Source organism: Barbatula barbatula (genome assembly GCF_947034865.1).
Source record: "Barbatula barbatula genome assembly, chromosome: 12".
NCBI classification, from domain to species: domain Eukaryota; kingdom Metazoa; phylum Chordata; class Actinopteri; order Cypriniformes; family Nemacheilidae; genus Barbatula; species Barbatula barbatula.
In genome coordinates this window covers 2,275,939-2,295,573 of record NC_136775.1, presented here as the reverse complement: position 1 = coordinate 2,295,573, position 19,635 = coordinate 2,275,939, and the positions used below count along the sequence as shown (strand labels likewise).

General features: G+C 39.2%; 1 protein-coding gene across 2 annotated transcripts in view; it reads left to right on the top strand.

Moving 5' to 3' along the window:
• The first annotated feature begins 1,701 nt into the window (after positions 1-1,701).
• The window catches only part of ext1a (exostosin glycosyltransferase 1a), a 38,279-nt gene continuing 20,345 nt past the window's right edge, over positions 1,702-19,635 (top strand). The window contains exons 1-2 of one of the 2 annotated variants that reach the window (XM_079469163.1): positions 1,771-2,312; positions 2,432-3,305. In XM_079469163.1, coding sequence (XP_079325289.1) covers positions 2,641-3,305 — 665 coding nt within the window. In that variant the 5' untranslated portion in view covers positions 1,771-2,312; positions 2,432-2,640. Of the gene's footprint in view, positions 3,306-19,635 lie in introns of both variants that reach the window. The other variant, XM_079469162.1, reaches the window with a different exon arrangement.

Genomic DNA, 19,635 nt, shown 5'->3' with positions numbered 1-19,635 from the left:
AGCATTCCGATGAAACACGTGCTTACTTGAACAAGATCAAGTGGGTCTGTGTATATATAGCAGTGGAAGAAATTGTGTCAATGTTTGAGATGTCTCTGGTTCTCAATTAATCAATCATCCACAAACACGACATGCTATCTCCTGAACTCACATTTTTTGGGCTTTGAACAAATATTCAATTAACTGTATAAAAACAGTAAACGTACCATGTTTAATTCTATCCCACAGATTTCCTTCTAAATTCAGGAAAGAAAATATGAATAAACTCCATATAAGAAGATCAAGCACGTCAAGCATCTTAAAGGACAACTGTGGATATTAATGTAGACGTGAAATATTAGCGGCGGCAAAGGAAAGAGCGAGAAGATGGAAGGAATGCTGGACAGAACACAGAGGAAGGAGGACCTTTGATCACTGGCCCGTAGTAGCAGCCGAGTATGGATACGGCTCCAGAACTTCTGAGGAATGCTGAGTCAAATACCTCCTTTGCTCCCTGGCCGTCTCAGACCCGTCTGGCAAAATCACTTCTGCACTCTCAGACCCCTGCAGTGGTACAAATAGTTCAAAGGAACATTCAATGGCCTCCTGCTGACAACATTTCTTTCGGATAATCTGCATTCATTATCGAAGGCCTGTTTTTCTCAGCTAAGCAACTCCATGAGTTAATACTAAAGAGTACCATATTACTACCATATAACACATTAAGAAATCTGCCCAGATCTGAAAACTAAAACATAAATCGTAAAACATAAAAGTATTTCTTACAGAACATGACCCGATGAATCTTTTCTCAGAGTCTGCTTCACTTTTTTCACTTTTTCAAGCCTTTGATTTATTTTAACAATCTGCTTTCTGGATTTGAGTGTATGCGTGTGCAGTGTCCAAGACATTAACAATAAACATGTTCCACATACTAGTCAATATACATTTAATCCTTATTGTGTATGATATGTACAGTTTATGACCTATTGTTTTATCATTAATCGTTATCGTTAGTTAAATGTGATGTGAGTAAGTGTTTTCTTTATCGTTCTCTAAACTACATGCTTCGAATTTTGGTAACACTTTACAATAAAGTGCTATTTGTTAACAATTAATGAATGCATTGGCAAACAATGAACAATACAGCATGTATTAATACTAATTCGTGTTAATTTCTGCTTTTACTAACACATGATTAAAATCAAACCTTGTCACACTAGTTTATGCACAATGAAGTAACACGAATAACTGTATAGACATGAACCGACAAGGATTAATAAACTAAATTGTTAGCTCATGTTAACTAAAAGCACCTTATTATAAAGTGTTTATTCTAGTTTATTGCTACACAACCTTACACAGTACAATGTTGTTGAAATGCTTGGTACAGCTTTCTCCCCAGCCCAACATAAAACGATACAGATTCAAAATAAAAAGGTAATACTAGTAAAAATAAAGAAATATGAAAATGTAAGATAAAGAGAAGATCTTATATCTTACATTATATGATGCTTAACTAATACATCACAAAGACAGCCCTGAAGGAATGGCATTCGTACACTTTTAAGTGTGGATATATCACAGTCTTTGAACAGCACTGTATCTGTTGTTGCCTTAAAATCACGTCACGGTGAACGCTTGTTGTGAATGGATTACACAGAGGTGCCTGCCCTCCCGGAAATGACGCCAGCCAATCACAGCGCCCTGCGTTCGGCGGACGCGTCTGACGTCAGCGGGCGTCGTGCGGGGATTGGAATGCTACAAGGTAACAATCGGAACTGTGAGCTCGCGGATTAAAGTACCGGAATGTTACATTGTAGCACTCGCGCGAGGAACGCGGCGTAACGCGACGAGAGGAACCGACGCGATGTGCCATTTTGTGTGTAAATCTAGACAATAAAACGCAGGATTACACAGGCTGCTCTGCGTTCGTGCGTCAACGTTGAGGATTTATCACCCAATATACGTGAGAATACAGGGATCTGTCGGGATTTCTTCCGTCGGGAAGTTTGTGACAGCGAGAAATAACATCGACCCCCGGTCCATCTCGCCGACTTGCTTGTAAATCCTCCAGATTTGTATCCAAGAACACTTCTTTTCAAGTAGTTCCCGATGGTTTCTGCAAACGCAGAGCAGTTTCCATGGACGGTAGGGTTCAGATCTCACATGTCAGCAGTTTAGGTCTACATGTCTGACGTGATCGGGATCAAAGCAGACACGAGAGAGGATAGCGGCAGATCCGTACACTGGGTCTAGGTTAAATCGCCCACATGCGCTGGATTCGGGATTGGAATCAGAAGGTGGAAGTTGAGAGCATCAAATCCCTGCAGGTGTGCGGAAGATGCTGTCCAGCTGGAGTTGAGATCTTTGGATTCATCAGCAAACGGCTCTATCCGCTTCAAAGGACACATGCAGGCCAAAAAACGCTATTTAATTCTCTTCTCCGCAGGCGTATGTCTCGTTCTCATCTCCTACCTGCAAGGACCGGCTTCCAGAAGGAGTCCAGACCGACGGGATGACCGCCATCCACGCTGGCCTCGCTACTCGGATCCTCTACGAGCCTTCGTTCCCTGGCACCAGACAGACACGAAAGACTATAACGTTCGCGCATCGCCGAGACACAAGAGAGATGACAGCCCTGGAGCTTACAGGTGCAGGATGGAGTCTTGCTTCGATTTCGCCCTTTGCAAATGGAACGGCTTTAAAGTTTACGTTTACCCTCAACAAAAGGGCGAGAAGATCTCGGAAAGCTACCAGAATATTTTATCCTCCATCCAAGGGTCCAGGCTCTACACCTCTGACCCGGGACAGGCTTGCCTCTTTATCCTGAACTTGGACACGCTGGATCGAGACCAGCTGTCCCCGCAATATGTGCACAACCTTCGAACTAAAATCCAGAACTTGAACCTTTGGAACAACGGGAGGAACCATCTCATTTTTAACCTGTACTCCGGAACCTGGCCGGATTATACGGAAGATCTGGGGTTTGATATCGGTCAAGCCATGTTGGCCAAAGCCAGCATCAGCACCGAGAACTTCAGGCCCAACTTTGACATCTCCATCCCCTTGTTCTCCAAAGATCACCCCAGGACCGGAGGTGAAAGGGGGTATTTAAAGTATAACACCATCCCTCCATTTAGGAAATATATGTTGGTTTTCAAAGGCAAGCGCTATCTGACTGGCATTGGATCGGATACCAGGAATGCTCTGCATCATGTTCATAATGCTGAAGATGTGGTTCTGCTCACCACATGCAAACATGGCAAAGACTGGCAGAAGCACAAAGATGCTCGCTGCGACAGAGATAACGCGGAATATGAAAAGTAAGTGCAGCTCACAGTATTGCAAATTAAATCAGAATTTAGTTTTCTGTATACTTTCAAATATACCTGTTAGTTACAAAGGGATGTGGAGATGTCATTGCATTAGATATATAAAAGGTTTTGGCATTTCTTTTCATGTACACATTTCGAAACACCTCTGAAAAAAGTTTGCTTCTCCCACTTTTTAAATCGAATGCAATGACTTCCATTATGTTTTAAATATATATTAAATTCTGCCCATGCTGTGGCCCTTGTATGTGTAAATCTTTCATCTTTCTTATTTGAATCAATGGCAATCTTTCTAGTGTAAATAATATTATTGCCTATGTTGTTTCAATGAACATTTGTTTTTATAAAGTTTTATGAGAAACTTTTGTCATATTTTTGGTTGACATGGATGCTATATGAAGAGAATATACCTTGCGTTCAGAAGATATGCGTTTATGTCATGTCATCTTGCTTTCAGATGATGGAAACAAAGCTTGCTTCTTAATGCAATGAATTTTTTAAAACCCTTAAGCTGATGCCCATCATAATAACATCATTTCGAGTCTGAAGTGGAGTGCAGTTGAAAAAAACCTGATCTAGCTTTTATGCGTTAGGAAGTGATGGCAAAAGCTTTTAATGTTTATGACATAACCATGAATATCTCCAGCTCACAGGACGTATTTCAACTGTTTGGTAATGTTTTGTACTTCGATCTGCTTCCTTTCTACACTTAACATGATATTAATCCCAAATGTCTCACTGTTCCCCCACTTAAGTTGTGTTTTTAGAAGACAGGTGTTAAGATGTCAGACACTTGCATCCTCATTGTTTTGGCTTTAATGTTGTTGAACAGTCAGCTCCATCTGTGTCGCAGGGGCCTTGGGCCCAGGTTTCCTGCTGTGTGTGTTTTTTTTCTGGTGACGGTGGGTCTCGGTGAGACAGGGCCGGGGGCTCTCTGACGGATTAGTGGAAACAATGTCTCTGGTGCCAGCGGGGGGGAAGCCGCCTTGTCTCTGTTTGTGTAGTCGATTCCCAGACCCCACGCCACCACCCTAGAATGCCTGTGTCCTGAGTGACCTCTTGACTCGACCTCACTGGCGACCTGCTTACTGACTGTCTGTTCAGGGTGAATGAAGACGATACTCGCATGCCAATCAATGAGGTTAATGAAATACTCGCACCGAAACACAGCTGTACGCTCGGTTATGTAGTTATATTAGCACATGTATAGTTTTTAATAGGCAGTTATTAGCATATACTGCAGCATATGTTTAAATATGGGAATGTTTAAATTCTTGGCTCTGAAAGTTTGGACAATAGGGTTATTACATATGTTTTTATATTTCACATTATGATAACTGTAAAACATGGGGGGTGTATTTTCTGATTGTTTCTATAGATTCAATAGGAACATGGGATTAATTTTGGCATCCTTTGATAATCCTTTCAGATTTTGATTTGTGTTTAAAGTGAAAAAAATCTATTATGTCATAATTTACTCATCCTCATGTCATTCTTGACCTGTGAGATTAACTTTCTTTCGCAGAACACCAAAGACGATATTTTGAAGAGCGTTGGTAACCAAACATCGACCCCCATTTACTTCCATTGTATGAACACGTAACCACTGAGACATTTCTCAAAACATCTTCTTTTGTGTTTCACAAATATACAGTCATATACAGTTTTTGACTCCACTGAAGGTGAATAAGGAATTTTTACTTTATCCCTTCAAGCCCCCCTGCCAGTTTTCAAACTAAACATTTCTTACAGCCTGTTTGGCTTTAATCACACATGTGGAAATTCAGTAAACTGCTCATAACAACCCAAGGTCACTCCCAAGTACAGTATTTTACGGCTGTAAGCACGCAGCACCATGGGCACGGGCCTTCTCACCCACTTATGGCCGGATGCAGAAATTGTTAAACACGACCGCTCTTGTGAATGTGCGATGCTGTCGGCTGTGGCGCTGAATAATTGATCAGATATGTTTTATACATTTTATTTTTTCCGCTTGAAAATTTCAGGGTGTTCATGTATCTTTCATGAGTGCATGAAATCATCGGCGTTGTTCTTTTAGTATTCCAGATGTGCAGATGAAAGATTACAAGCCAATGGCCAAGTTGAAAGATTTGTGTCTGCGCCAATAGCCCTGTGGTTAAGTGCGCCGACGTGTAGCGCCAGGGCGCTTACGGCGATGCTAGTTCGAGTCCCGTCTTTGTCTTTTGCCAGTCCGCTCCCCCCCTGCCCAACACTTTCCGGTCTGCCCTTCACTGTCCTGTACCAATAAAGGCCCCCCAAAAAAGATTTGCTAATGGCATGCTGTACCCTTAAAGGGCCAGTTCTCCCAAAAAGGACAAAAAAAAGTATATTTTGTATGTGGAATGTAAAAAAGGAGAAATGGTGACTTATGAAAGAAAGTTCATCAGAATGACCCAAGTTAATGTGAAAGTTTACATTTAGTCATTTAGCAGATGCTTTTATCCAAAGGACCGAAGAGTTCGGGGAGCAATAAGCGATATGTCATAAAAGAGCAATAGTACAATAGGTGCCAATACAAAGGTACTAGTTTCAACTACCTGTTGAGGAAGAGAGAGGGTTAGTGTACTTTTTTTTTTGACTGTCAAGTATTCACAGAAGAGATGGGTTTTAAGCAGTTTTTTGAAGGTTGTGAGAGATGTGGTTGACCTACAAGTTCAGGTCTTCAGGGTGTTCCTAAGATGTATGAAGTGTTTGCTAGGTTGCTTACAACCCTATGGGTGAAGATTTTGCTGGTTCGGTTACATAACGCTGGATTTACGCTAATGCCCTGTTAACAGCTAATCATCTTAAATGAATCGCAATCCTTTATTAGGTGGGATCTTAGAACCCAGGGGATGAGACTTACATGTTGTATCTGATAGAAACATGCAGTGTTCATTTGTAACTTTGTATGTCAGTGTTGGTAATAAAATCTGCCAGTTGCGGAAGGAAGGATAGACATTTTGGAGAGAGTTTAGCCGGCTGGTCCTCTAACAGTTCCTGTAAACATGATAATGCATCACAACATACCCCAAACCCTAGAATCGCTTACAGACCACCGCTAAAAATAATGATGGTAAAGAAAATATCTGAAAAGGAAAAGTTAGCAGATAAGTACTCCGTATTGTTTTCAACAAACGTAATATTTCCCATACAGTTCACTGCACTGCTCTGTCTGTGTTTTGAAAAGGTGGTTTAATCCACTGACCACTTTTTTTCCACAGACTGTTATGTGGAAAATCCAGCCGTTCTCTGTTAGTAATAACAAGGAAGTGGGATTGTCTGAGTTCAGCCCCTGAAAACATCACACATGTCTGATGGGGTCTGATCTAGCTATCGTATGTGGTTACACTTTACAACAAGGTTGTATTTAAGCTGAGCATGCGTTTCAACTTAAACACTTCAAAAGCTCCAAAACCTGTAACCTTCAAAACCTTTTACATTTAAAGCTCAAAGCTGGATTTGAAACGGACGTTAAAATTGAGTGTACGTTTCGTCAAACCCTAACTTGAAGAACTTTAATAAAATGTATTACACAGCGCACTGGGATACTTGATTCTGATTGGTCAACAACCACTCAAAACTAGATAATGCATGGTAACCAAGATGCTGTAAATCATTTCGACAGGCAAAGTGTAATATATTACACAAAGATGAACATAAACATGTCCTTTAGTAATATATATGACATTATATTTAAATGATCAGACCAAATCACCTGTTCCTGACATTTGAACGTCGTCTCTTAGCTTAGAACCGAAAGTAAAAATATTTATACAATTTATGAAAATGTGATGGCACTGTCTGGGTTTTAACCGACTGCCTGTACATTACCCCTTACATGTGCTTAAAAGGTTCTTCACAGCGATGCCAAAGGTTCTTTAAAGAACCATCTCTTACTTACTTTATTATAATAACATTAAGACATTAAGCTTAATGTTGTCAATGTTTCTGTTTCTATAGCTCAGTACTTTGGATTAAAAACATCATTCTTGCAGAAATACCGTGGTGTCTCCATCTCCCAGTCGTCAGTGTTTTAAGTGAAAGGTCTCATCACGAGTGAAGTATTCACACGTCCATGTGTCTTAAGTGAAGTGTTCAGCTAGTGTTTCCTTCGGAAGTAATGATAGTTTACAGGGCTTTACACCATGTACAGTATGTGCAAACCAGATGGGAAAATCCATTCGGATGCGGTGGAAAACACCATGAACTTCCTGTTTAGAATAGACATGAACCAGCCTGCTCAAAGCCATGTACAAAAAACAACGTTCTCATCCAAATGCCTTTAGTCATGCGAGTTACCCTCGAACGAGCAGAATGGGACGGACGATCCATCACAATCACGGCTCTGTGGGCACATATGTGAATGTTGATAAAAGTCTTACTGTATGAATGACAAACAAACAACGGTGTTGTGTTTATTTCTCGTGTTGCTTTGCATGTGATTTGGTTTTACCGTCATGTACAGTTCCTCATGTGTCTATGTGTAAAAGCACTAATGTGTTGGCTTGCGTCTCCGCAGCCGAGCCAGAGAGGTGGATTAACCCTCTCTATAAATACATCTCGCCGTCACGTCACGGCATGTGTCTTCTCCCCGCTTCTATATTACAATTGTGACTCGAGCAACGAGGTGTATGCTTCAGATTGTCTCTCTGTCCGACTGCTGCCGGTGTTTAGGGATTTTGAGCTTTGATTTATACTGTAACTGCAATGTAGTACTGAGGCTGATGTTTTAATGTACTGTACAATCAGTACCACGAGGTTTGGTTTAAATACTTTTTGCAGAACATTCAGGGGTCTTCTGGAAACATGTTTTAAAAGTTTTATGTTATTTTGGAACATTTCAAAGTGAGTTCACATTCTCATCCAATGGTTTAATGTTACCTGACAGCTGACACAGGGGTGTCATGTTTGAAGAAGTGCTGGGCGGTTTGGCCAAAATCTGTATTGAGTCATTTTGTCATTCGCTTGCTTTCCCGGTTTTTCCCTGACCGTGTTTAATGTGCAAAGCAAATATGCAAAATAGGAACAATACAAAACAAGTTTTGAGACTTATTAGGCATGTGCTGTGAGGGAATTTCACCACCATTTATTTAAACAAAAGGTATTATTAAAGTCCCAGTGATATGTTGGTGAAAGATTGCAGCGTTTATTGTGAATACTTCATCAATGTGTGTCCTCGTAATCTTCAGTTAAAATAAAAAAATGCACTTCCGTCCTGTAATGACCTTCCATCTTAGGCCACGTTTACACGATGAAAAACGTTTTTCTTTTGCGTTTTTGAAAAGTGTCATGCACACGACAACGTTATCAAAACGATCCGCGTTTACACAGATCCACAAAAATGACTAAAACACTGTATTACGCATGTGACGCCAGTAGTTGGCGACATCACTTTGTAAAGAGTCCCTGGCGATTGATTGACGGTTTATTGGAAGGCGAACTTCCGTCGCTAAAGAGTCCATACAATACAGAGCGCTGCATTGTTCCTCATTCATAGTGAAGAGAAGCGTGCGCACATATACAAACAAACAAACAAACAAGATGGCGAAAAGTTTGGACATTCGAAAGTTTTCCTTCTATCTACTGGTCCTCCCGGGTCTGATCCAAAACGCTGTTTAAAAACCCTTCGCAGCACAAAAAAACCCATGTAATCCGCCATTGTTGTATTTGTTTCTTCTTCTTCGTTGTGTTTGGATGTACACGCGCATACCACACCCCCACACCTAATACACGATGTTGTTTTCTTGCCTTTTTCGGGGTTCACACGGAAATGAGAACGTCGTGGTTTTCAAAAACGTGCACTTTGAAACCCGTTTTCAAAACTTTGCGTTATCAGTCCCCTAAAACGCCGTTTCCGCGTAAACGGACAGCCAAATCGCATAAATTGTTTTGCGCTTTCATTTGAAAACGGTCTCGTGTAAACGGCCCCTAAAATGACCTTTTATCCTTTCTTAATTTTTGTCACATCAAGCAGGTGTGTTCCAGATGCATTAATGGCCGTGTTTGTATTTGAATGAGAGAGTGCGCAGATGTTCCTCTGGTGTATCATGGGAAACGAGACTGTGTTTAAACACTGACAATGAGCAGAATGTGTTGAACAGACATTTTCAGAGTTGCTTAAAATAGTCCCACAGGCTCACAGATGCTGAAATGACGTATTTTAAATAAACGGTGAACTCGCACATTAGCATTTTTCGACTTTGCAACATATTTGGTACTTACCGAGAGTCAGAGAGAAGTTTCTTCTTACTTTTGGTTGGAGAAACCTAAACGCAGCGAGAGCTCATTGTAGCCGAAGAACCAGGAATGCTGGGAAACCGTGGACGGGGTTATGATATCACCATGGTAACCTGAGACTCACATGTGCGTCACAACCCTTTTAAAATACTTGAGCTCATAAAGTGACTTGACGTGACCGAGTTCTGTAAGCTCGAGATGTTCAATGTCAATCAACGTCAGTCTCCTGACTTTCATCCTGTCGAGTATTCAGAGCTCTCCACCTCATTTGAACACATTTAACCATATCGATGTTTTCTATATGCATGCGTGGGAGGAAAAAGGCGGATTAACAGGCTCTTGGCATTGACTAATGGACCTGTTGTGCGAGCGCTGCACACAAATGAAGAGTACAGGATGAAGTGTTTGAGCGGTGTGCAGGCTGGATCGATGCATTGTATTTTGCTCATTTATATATTTTTATTCAAAGTAACGGAGAGCATTAACTAGTTCGGTTTTGCACAAATACTAATTCTTTCAAGTTGATTCTGGTCGTCCAATGTGATTTGGATGTTTAGCACAACAGTTTGTATCACTCGCATCACCGGCGGTCTGGATGGGATGCTGTTGCTTGGCGACATGAATGGTGGATGCTGTTTTGCCTCATGTTCACTCTATTTTTAAAAGTTAGTCTGAATTTGAATGTTGTGTCGATATACACTGCCAATCAAAGGTTAAGGGTCACTTAAAGGCATAGTTCACCCAACATTACATTTGTTTTGTATTCTAGTTTCCTCATCCGTCAAAATGACTCTTTCCTCTGTAAAATACAAAGAAGGTGGACTAGTTCGTTTCATTTTTTTAATTGTCATACTGAGCACACACACACATACACACACGATTCTGAGTGATTGACTTTTTCATTTCTGCTCATGATCCATTGAGGTGAAGAGATCTCCGTCATGATTTATAGCTCATCTCGCTCTTGTACTTCATATGATTTATGTCATACTGTAGATGTCAAAACCTGACTGTCAAGATCGATGGTGTGGTTTTCTTGTCAATTGCATGGGGACAGAAGAATGCATTTTGAAATGATGTTGGTGTATAGTCTTACTAGGTTTTATTGTTTGCATTCTCCTTAAATGCTTCTGTTCATGTTGTTAATGACTAGTGTTAGTCAAGGTTTCAACTCGTTCATTCAATTTCAACCAAATATTAGAAACTTAGTGGGTTGTCCACTATTCTGTAAAGACAATTTTCAACTGGGATTTGGAAGCCAATATCAGGGCGAGTGAAAAATAAAAGAAATGAAAAATAAACTTTGCAGCATCGTTATTTTTTGTCACATAAATTTGTAGTTCTGGTTGTAGGATATTTTGACTTGCATTACAGTAGTGTAATGGTGACGTTTTAAAAATCGAGAAAAAAAACAATTTGTGGGTATTTTGTTATTTTGAAAATGAATTATTAAATTGAATGCGATGTCCTTTTTAGATACTGGTTCCTAATAAACGTGTCTTTCAGCATCTACATAAGGTCCTAAATGGTACAATGCCAGAGATATGGGGATTTCAATGACTTCATGTGCAAAATATAGTATTACCTGTAAAGTATTACCAAAGTGTAGTCGTTTCCTGTTGCCAAAACCAAAATGCACGTCGCTTTGCATTCAGATAACATTTGAAGAGTTTATTTATTTGCAAAAACAGATCAATGGAATTGTTTTTATTATGTTATCACGTTAGTCAGCTGTGTATTTGGAGTTATTTCAACTTGATCAAAACAACTCAGTTTTATATTACTTGCAATGCAGGATAGAAAAATGTGATGTGTCAACATTTTTTTAAAACGTAGTTATGTTTTTTGGATATAGTATAGCATAGTATAGTATTTTAAAAAAGATTATACTAGAGGGTTCATGCGAGAAATACATTTTTTTGGCCTTTTTCTTCATCAGCGTATTACTTTCTGAAGCAAACGAATGATTAAAACTACATTTCTGACCTCTGGTTGAATTGGCGCGCGATGACCCAATTTTGTTCCACACAATCATCGATGACCCTTAGGGCGAAGACATTGTTTTACAAGTAAACAAATGCCCATTTCTCCATTTATGATTAAATATGATGCGTTACATTCTCAATATCTTAAAGAGATGCATTGTTACTATGTGATGTAAAGCGTAAAATCGTCTTTTTGATGTTAATACTACCAAAAAACAGTTTGAAAACAGTCACAGTAAAATATTTGTATTGCAGGATGTACCAAATCAGGTGACAGGGTTCCTGTCCCTGTTCTTCAGGCTGGGTATGGTCTGTTTACCAAACCTTCTAGGTGTTCTGACAGGATGATGTATTTGTAGACCTTGGCAGCGGCGTGCAGGTGATGTATCTGACAAGGAATGCTGAGATCAGATTTTCCAGTGCGCGCCAGACCCGTCTTGCGCATGACCGCCGTGACACGTTTCCTCTGTAGCAAATTTTCCGCTTGTACTTGGAAATGCGATCTGAAAGCTACAAGGAGAATTATGCAGGCCGATCACAAAATCCTGCTCTTTTTAATCTGCGGTACAGGTCTGAAGACTGCGGTCCGTTTTAGTCTGTATAAGTCATTCTGGTCCGGTGGGCTCAACGTTACCTATGCAGAAAGAGCCGCATTCAAAATCTGTCCAAAAATATTTTGAATGATTTCACCTCCGGCTCTTTCTTGTTTCCAGCTGAGAAAAGTATATCACGAGATTATTAGATAATTTTGAGATTTAATCTGTACGTTATCAAGGGCCCGTGAATATATGGATGTTAAAAAACGACTTTACATTTCACGGGTGATTATATGATTTAATTACAAATTGGCTACGAGGAGCCAGAATCATTATGAAGGTTATAGAACCCCAAGATGACATTAAAGACGGTTTGTTTTGAAATGAAAATAGTCATTTACTCTTTTCATATTAAAAGGTATCTTATTAATCATTAATGATATCAGCTTTATCTTTTTCAGTTAGGACTGGCTTTTTAAAACACAGGATTGGTTTAAAGTTTTTAGGATTTAAAACCATGTTTATTTGATTGAATTTGTGTATCGAAGCTTTGGCTTGATGGAAGGCAGAGTAGTCTTGTGTGTGATGTGTGGTGATGTCCCGCCAGCCAGAGCCAGAACCCTTGCGTGGTTAAGACTCTGACTGTTCAGCAGATAGACACTTTTGAACACTTAAGAAATACAGACGCTTATCTTTTCCTTCACTTCATCATCTTAGAAAAGAACGGACGCTGCTGTGTTCTGTCATGGCTCTGAGCTCGAGCGCATGTGGGCGACCCGTCACACACGTCTGATGCGTCCTGGACCGCTGACGTACACGCACACCTGAGGAGTGTCTGCGTGTTATCATCATACTAGTCTTGGGCTTCTGAGGCATTTAGAAATCCTTTTTTACGTGTGAAAGATTTAATAATGCACCCAAAAATTACAATTTTGTAATTTTAATCATGTCGCCCCAAACCCGCGATGATAGTGAATGAGGACGCATGCCCAAAATGACAAATAAAGCAACGTTTTAAATAAATGAAGTTAAAGTAACTTTCCCTATATTTTAAGTTGCTTGGTTTCATAATCCCAACATTTCATTGGTATTTAAATCAAACATTTGATTCCAAAGATCACGTCTCTTGTAATGTGACGCATCACAACTTTAGGATATATGGACAATGCATTTGTCACTGGTCTTTATGTAAATCTTCATGACATCATTCTTTGAAAAGAACATGAAGGATAATTTTATGGTGAGCGTCACATTGGATAACATGTAGTCTCTGTATTTCTTTTCTCAGTCAATATGTCTGTCTTGTCTCTGATAGCCTCTGGAGTTTTGTCAGTTCTGTCTCGACTTGTCTTCCCTTTTCTCCTCTCAATGGTGACGTTGGGTTTCACCCGATTGTTTATCACCTTTCCATTACTTTTGACACTTTGTGCATCTCTAAAACCCGTCTCGACCTTTTAAAGCAGCAAAATCACACCAGGTTATTTTGAAGATTTTAGACATGTTATGTTGTCGTCCTCTGACAGACAGTGAAAACAAAATGCTTCATTATGATTTAATGCATGACACGAGACTCGCACTTAAGATCGCAAACAAACACACATATTGTGTGAAGAAGTTCATATTATTTAACTTTATAAATCTTTATTTGAATTGGATGAGTTGTGTTTATAATCCACGTGTCTGTGAGTTGGTATGAAAGCATCTCTAAACACTAAATCCAGCATGTTTTTCCTCTGTACTGTTGGGTAGAATTATTTTTCATTTTTTAATAAATCCGGATCCGTGTGTAGAAAACAGCACATTTCTATGCCCATTTTGTGCATACGCCTCGTCTCTTCGACCTGATCGTGTACGCAAGAATGGCCACGCTTCATAAAAACCTCATGTTCTTTCTGCAGACTCCCCTGTGTGAGGTTATAACCAAAGACCTCGGCTGGACGCCTGCTTTTCAATCCCACCCGCTGTTAAAATAATGACCTGCCCACAGTTACAGTCCAAAAAAGTGTTAACCAGAAATAACTGGCATGATTTCAACTTCAGGATTTTGTGCTTGTGTTGGTCTACTGGTTGGAGCTTTTGTTTTGATCCGCACTGGTTTTTAACAGGCTGTTTTCAGAGCATGTTCCATTTTGACAATTTGGCACACATTTAGAGTTAAAAAATTATGTTTTAACTTTATTTCACCATGTATAAGTCTTCCGAGGTGGTGATGATGTTGTTGCTTGGTTTTGTTTATTCAAATATTGCTAAAAACCTATTTTAAGAGTCACGTTCTGTCCCATCTTGTTTGGCTTTGCAAAGCATTTTTAAAACAAAGCATCTAATAACGAACAATTGATTCTGCATTCAAGCAAACAACCAACTAGATAAACTTGAAAATATGTAGTTTTGCACATGTCGACTTAATTAGGAATGAAATGAAGTTATAGTGCTCATTTACGGGTTTGACTGCCGGAGTTTTATTCTCCGGATGTACAGTTGGTTCTCCGCTGGAGCTGGAAGTCGAGCTGCTTAGCATCCTGCTTTTAAAATCTCTGAAGTCATCATTAGATTTCACTCAGCACGACCTTCCCATCATGCCTCATTAAACCCAGCGGCCTCTACGTGACCCGTAAGGATTTGGTACGCCACGAATGCTTCAGACCCTTTTGTCCACGTTAATTGTGGCACTTTTTAGCCCTCCTGGACTGACCTGCCGAATCCCAAAACTTTCTCATTCAAGTAGGCCTATAACATTTCCCCGATACAACGGGAGCATTTTTGGACCTTTTTTATAGCTTCACAGAGGCTTTTGCTGTCTTAAAAGTCCGTTTGGAGTTGCAATACACAAAACATCACTTTACTATATATACTTACTAACTATATATATTTATATTTATTAGTATTTACTAAATATATTTTTGTCAAATGAGCTTTATTACAAACCGAATTTAAAGTTGGATTACAATTTACAGATTCCATCGATACCAAATATATAGGCCAATATACCAAAACATGTCAATAATAATAATAAACATATATTTGTTACAGTATTTAAACAACTGACTTAACTATAAAATATAGAAGTAGCTGCAAAAATATGCGAGAGATCATAAACGCAATTAATGTCAATTGTAACTTCTAACAGGATTGTTCATGCATGTCTTTTCCAAACCCTTATGAGTTTTTTCCTTTGCAGAATCCAAAAGAAGAATGTTGATAACCACAAAACACAGAACCCCATTGACTTTCATTGTATGAACACAAAACCAACGAGACATTTCTCAAAATATTTTCTTTTGTGTTCTGCTGAAGAAAGACCCGCATACACGTTTTGAAAGACACGAGAGTAAATAAGCGATGTAAGATTTTCTTTAACCTGAAAACATATGTTCTGTAACTTTAAATAACTGTGGCGTTTTGATCAATTCTGCAGTTTTTTTGGGGGTCTCGATCGATCGTGTTTTTCACCGCTGTTAACCAGTCGTATAATGGTAGTGTTTGCTAGAGGAGCGTGGATCAATATTTCCATGTCTTGGCTTGTCTTTCCATCAACACGGCTTCCTCGTGATGAATTATGCATGTTTGTGGATCATCCGGAGACTGATGTAACAGTTGTTGTGGTGACCTGAGAGGACCGAATGAGATTTAGCCCGGCGATGACCTTCTCGATCGCTCCATCAGCCTTCAGCATTGACCCCTGAGCGTCACATGAGCCGAGCGGAGAAGCTCCGACCCGCCGGTCTTGTGTTTCTGTCCTGACGGATCGATCGCGATGAGGTCGCCGTGTGCTGAAGCATGTCGATTCTCTACCGACACAAAGTCATCTAACAGCAATGTGAAAGACTGACGGCATGACAAGTCGCATGAAAACGATAATTCTTCTTGAACACATACCTATACATCATTGTGAAATGCTCTTTTAATTTTTTTCCGCAGCTGTATGTATGATGTAACCCATATAGACACAACACGGGCAAAGAAACAAATCCGTGAGGCAGCATCAGGCTTTGAATGTTAACAGGATTTCTGCAACAGTTAGATAAATTAACCTCGGGTCAGAGAGAGCAGATATCTTTTGAACTCCTCCGGCACACGAGAGAGACTCCAATATGAGCTGCGGGAAGGCTCCGTTTGTGTTTTGTGCAATTGAATTTTTGTAAGCCAGAAAGAAATACGGCACATCCTCACGACGTTCCAAATGTGCATGCTGTTATTTCTTTGTAATGCACCGGGAACATTTTTCTGGAAGAATAATGCAGATGTGTGACTTTATTTTTTTAATTTGTACCCATTTTTAGAAAGAAACGAAGAGTACGGATGACTTTTCTTTGAGAGAATAACAGGAACTGGTGAGCACAACTTTCCAAAGGCTCGTGAAAATAATGGGAATTTCTGTCTTTGCATTAGATAAGTGCAAGTTATCAAAATGTATTCGTCTTAATGTAATCAAAGGTTTAGGAAATATATTTCTATATATTAAAGATATTTTCAAGGGTTTTGTTTAAAAGTAAGCTTTATTTTAGGTGACAATTGGTTTGATCCTTTGTTAATGGGGAACACAATGAGGTTGTATTTGTTAACATGATATAAAGCATTAGCAAACATGAACTGACAATTGTATTATCTTCGTTGATGTTCATTTCACATTTCTGTTGTCACTCTGAATATAGGTTAATGCACCATGAACATAAACAATTGTATTTACATGAACTAACATTAATAAATGAAGTAATGCAAGAGGCATTGATTCACAGATGGAGCAGATATTATTTTGTCACTTATTCCTGTCAAGATGAAAACCTCATCACAAGCTTGGAAGGGACACATTTCCCATGTGATCTCAGCTTTCTTAAGTACTTGCGACATATTTTGTGAACGGTGACAGATACCTGTTAATGCACAGCTTCAAAGCATGTCATCATGTTTGGGAATGATCTTTCATGACCTTTAGAAAAGCAGATTTTCCCAGCAGACAAGCTAAAACTAGCGCATGAGAGACGCTTGTGTGCGTTCTTCATATACTGGCGTTCCTTTTTCTTGAACTCGTGTGCTTGGCGACGCACAACTCTCTCTACGAACGATTAAAGAGCGCTGAAGTCTGGCACAAATTCATCTCGTGTTGTTTTATTTATGAAAGCGTCTTTCTGCTACAGCGTCGTGTATTTTTAGCTTCTGGGCTTCCTTTTAATACACAGCCGAAAACAACGATAGCATCACAACAAGCTACTAAAAATCATCCTTAAAATGATAAAATGAGCCCCTCAAGCCCCCTTTTCAGATTTTTCATCATGTTACATCCACACCCGTATGATCGAAATAAGTTCCTCTGAATTACAAATAATTTCCTGCAGCTTTTCATTCATTATAATCTAACGATACTAGCATTATGCCAATTGAGTTAGTTTTGTATTGAGTTTTATTATTTTTGATATTTATATTTGTGCCTGGTTTAATTTTTTTAACGATTTTATTGTGTATTTAATTATGTATTGTCATTTTGTTATATTGCTATAAGTTTGTTTTTATTTTTAGTTAAGTTTTTTCAGCTAATAATTTTAGTGACCGAACTAAGTCACCACGCAATAAAACAGGAATATTGGAAGTGTTTTGCACAATGTTGCCGTGATTTATATATGATTAATCCGTGCGCACCATTATTATAATTTTTTAAAATTCATTTGCACTTGTCATCTTCGATCAAAAGCGTTAAGCTCCTGTCCCCCTCTCAACAACAACTCTTCACCACATGATGTAAGTTAGGACTATACTCGCGGTCCAATGGCCGGGCATTTTTAGCCCTCCCAACTTACAACAAACCAATCAAACAGGGAAGGACAAAATAAAGTTTTAGAAGCAGTTTCACTCTTTAAATGTGACTTTAAATGTATTTGAATGTATTGCTGAGGCAACATTTTCAAATTATATTTTGACAAAATATTAGATTTTAATGAACAGAAATGTTTCAATAGTTTTAATAGATATAATACCCTTGTTTTGAAGGACACACGCGTAGTAGTTTCAAATGTACATTTTAGAAATCTCAACAACACATTTTAAGTCAATGTGAAATAGTGTTTGAAGTCTCTTTTACTTGCAGAATTTGACATGTTTTGTTCAAATAGTCACTACTGTATTGTACGTTTTGAAATAAAAAGGCTCTCTATATTCTTGCCACATTTGCGTTAAATGTCATGTTGTAAAATATATATTATCATTCCCTTGTCTCTCATCCTTAACTGTTCCTTTTTTCCCTCTCTCTCTTTATATATGTCTTATATATATATATATATATTCTTTAACTATTGTAACGCCCTCACAAAAGCCTTTCAATGTGTACTGTCACTGTACATACAGTATGACGAATAAACTTGAACTTGACTGAAGGGCGATGCTTCTGTTCAGATGTAGTCCCTAAATTCCATTTCTGTGCTTTACCGTGCTAAAACAGGCTTTGACCTCAAAGTGTGTGATGTTTTAAAGAATATGTGAAAGCAGGTTTCTGTATTTGTTTTATATTTGACATCCAGACAGTGAGGGACCGCAATTCTGTTTGTTTGTTGGTTTATTTTTTCGTCCGTCTCTCATTAAACAGAACCTGTTATCTTGCAGACGTGCACATTAAGAACCTGTGAGAATGTGCAGTTGGCTGCCGGTCTCTTGTTGCGTATAGGAGCATCATCTACATACAGGTCAAGCAGATGGCCGGGGTCACAACGGGCCACGACACTGTCTGATTCCCGCGTCTTGTACTGCCACAAACAAACAAGCACGAATAGCGCCGGCACTGGTGTCGGGGATCAGGACGTCTATAAAGAGACGTAGGGCTTTCTTAAGGTTGAAAATCTCTTCTTGACTTTGCCATAATACTGCCATACCGTCTCTAATAAACACAAACTGCTGTCTGGGATGTTCATTTGTGGACACTTGTGATGGTTTTAATTATGGAAACTTGGCTTGTTTGAGATTTATTTTCCGGGTCCTCGAGTGTAAATTTCTAGTGTAATCATAGGACCGGTGATGTGAACTCTGATGGTTATTATGATTCATGACACATTCGGCAGTGGATAATTCATCAGTCGCATTTGCCCTTGCGGGCTGACATCTACTCAGACCATCTGCCACAGAAGTGTGGCTGAAATTTTCATTAGGTTTGTGAACTCCGTTCCAGTTACACCTGATTTGAAAGTTATGACACGAGTCTTTGGAGTGAAGTGTGTGTCCTAGTTTCTTCCCAGATGATTTTTATTTTGAGATCGCTAATTCGGTTTAGTACATGTATAATGCTAACAGTACAGGTTTCGGTTCAATGTCAGCAATGTTTTTCTTTCTTTTATCTATTTGATGCCAAAACGGATGTGGTCACCATAACCGATAATTATTTTCATAAACACAAGCTTTCCTGTTTCTAAAATATATCTAATAATATTAAATAAATGATAATATTTATATTATATTGTATATCATCAACGGTTCAGCATATAGCATGCAACAGCTCCTCATTTTGAAGAGCGAGTACAAGCGCTACATGTTTGCTCTAGACATGCATTTGTTGTTTTCGAACGTCAAGTAGCGTCTTTT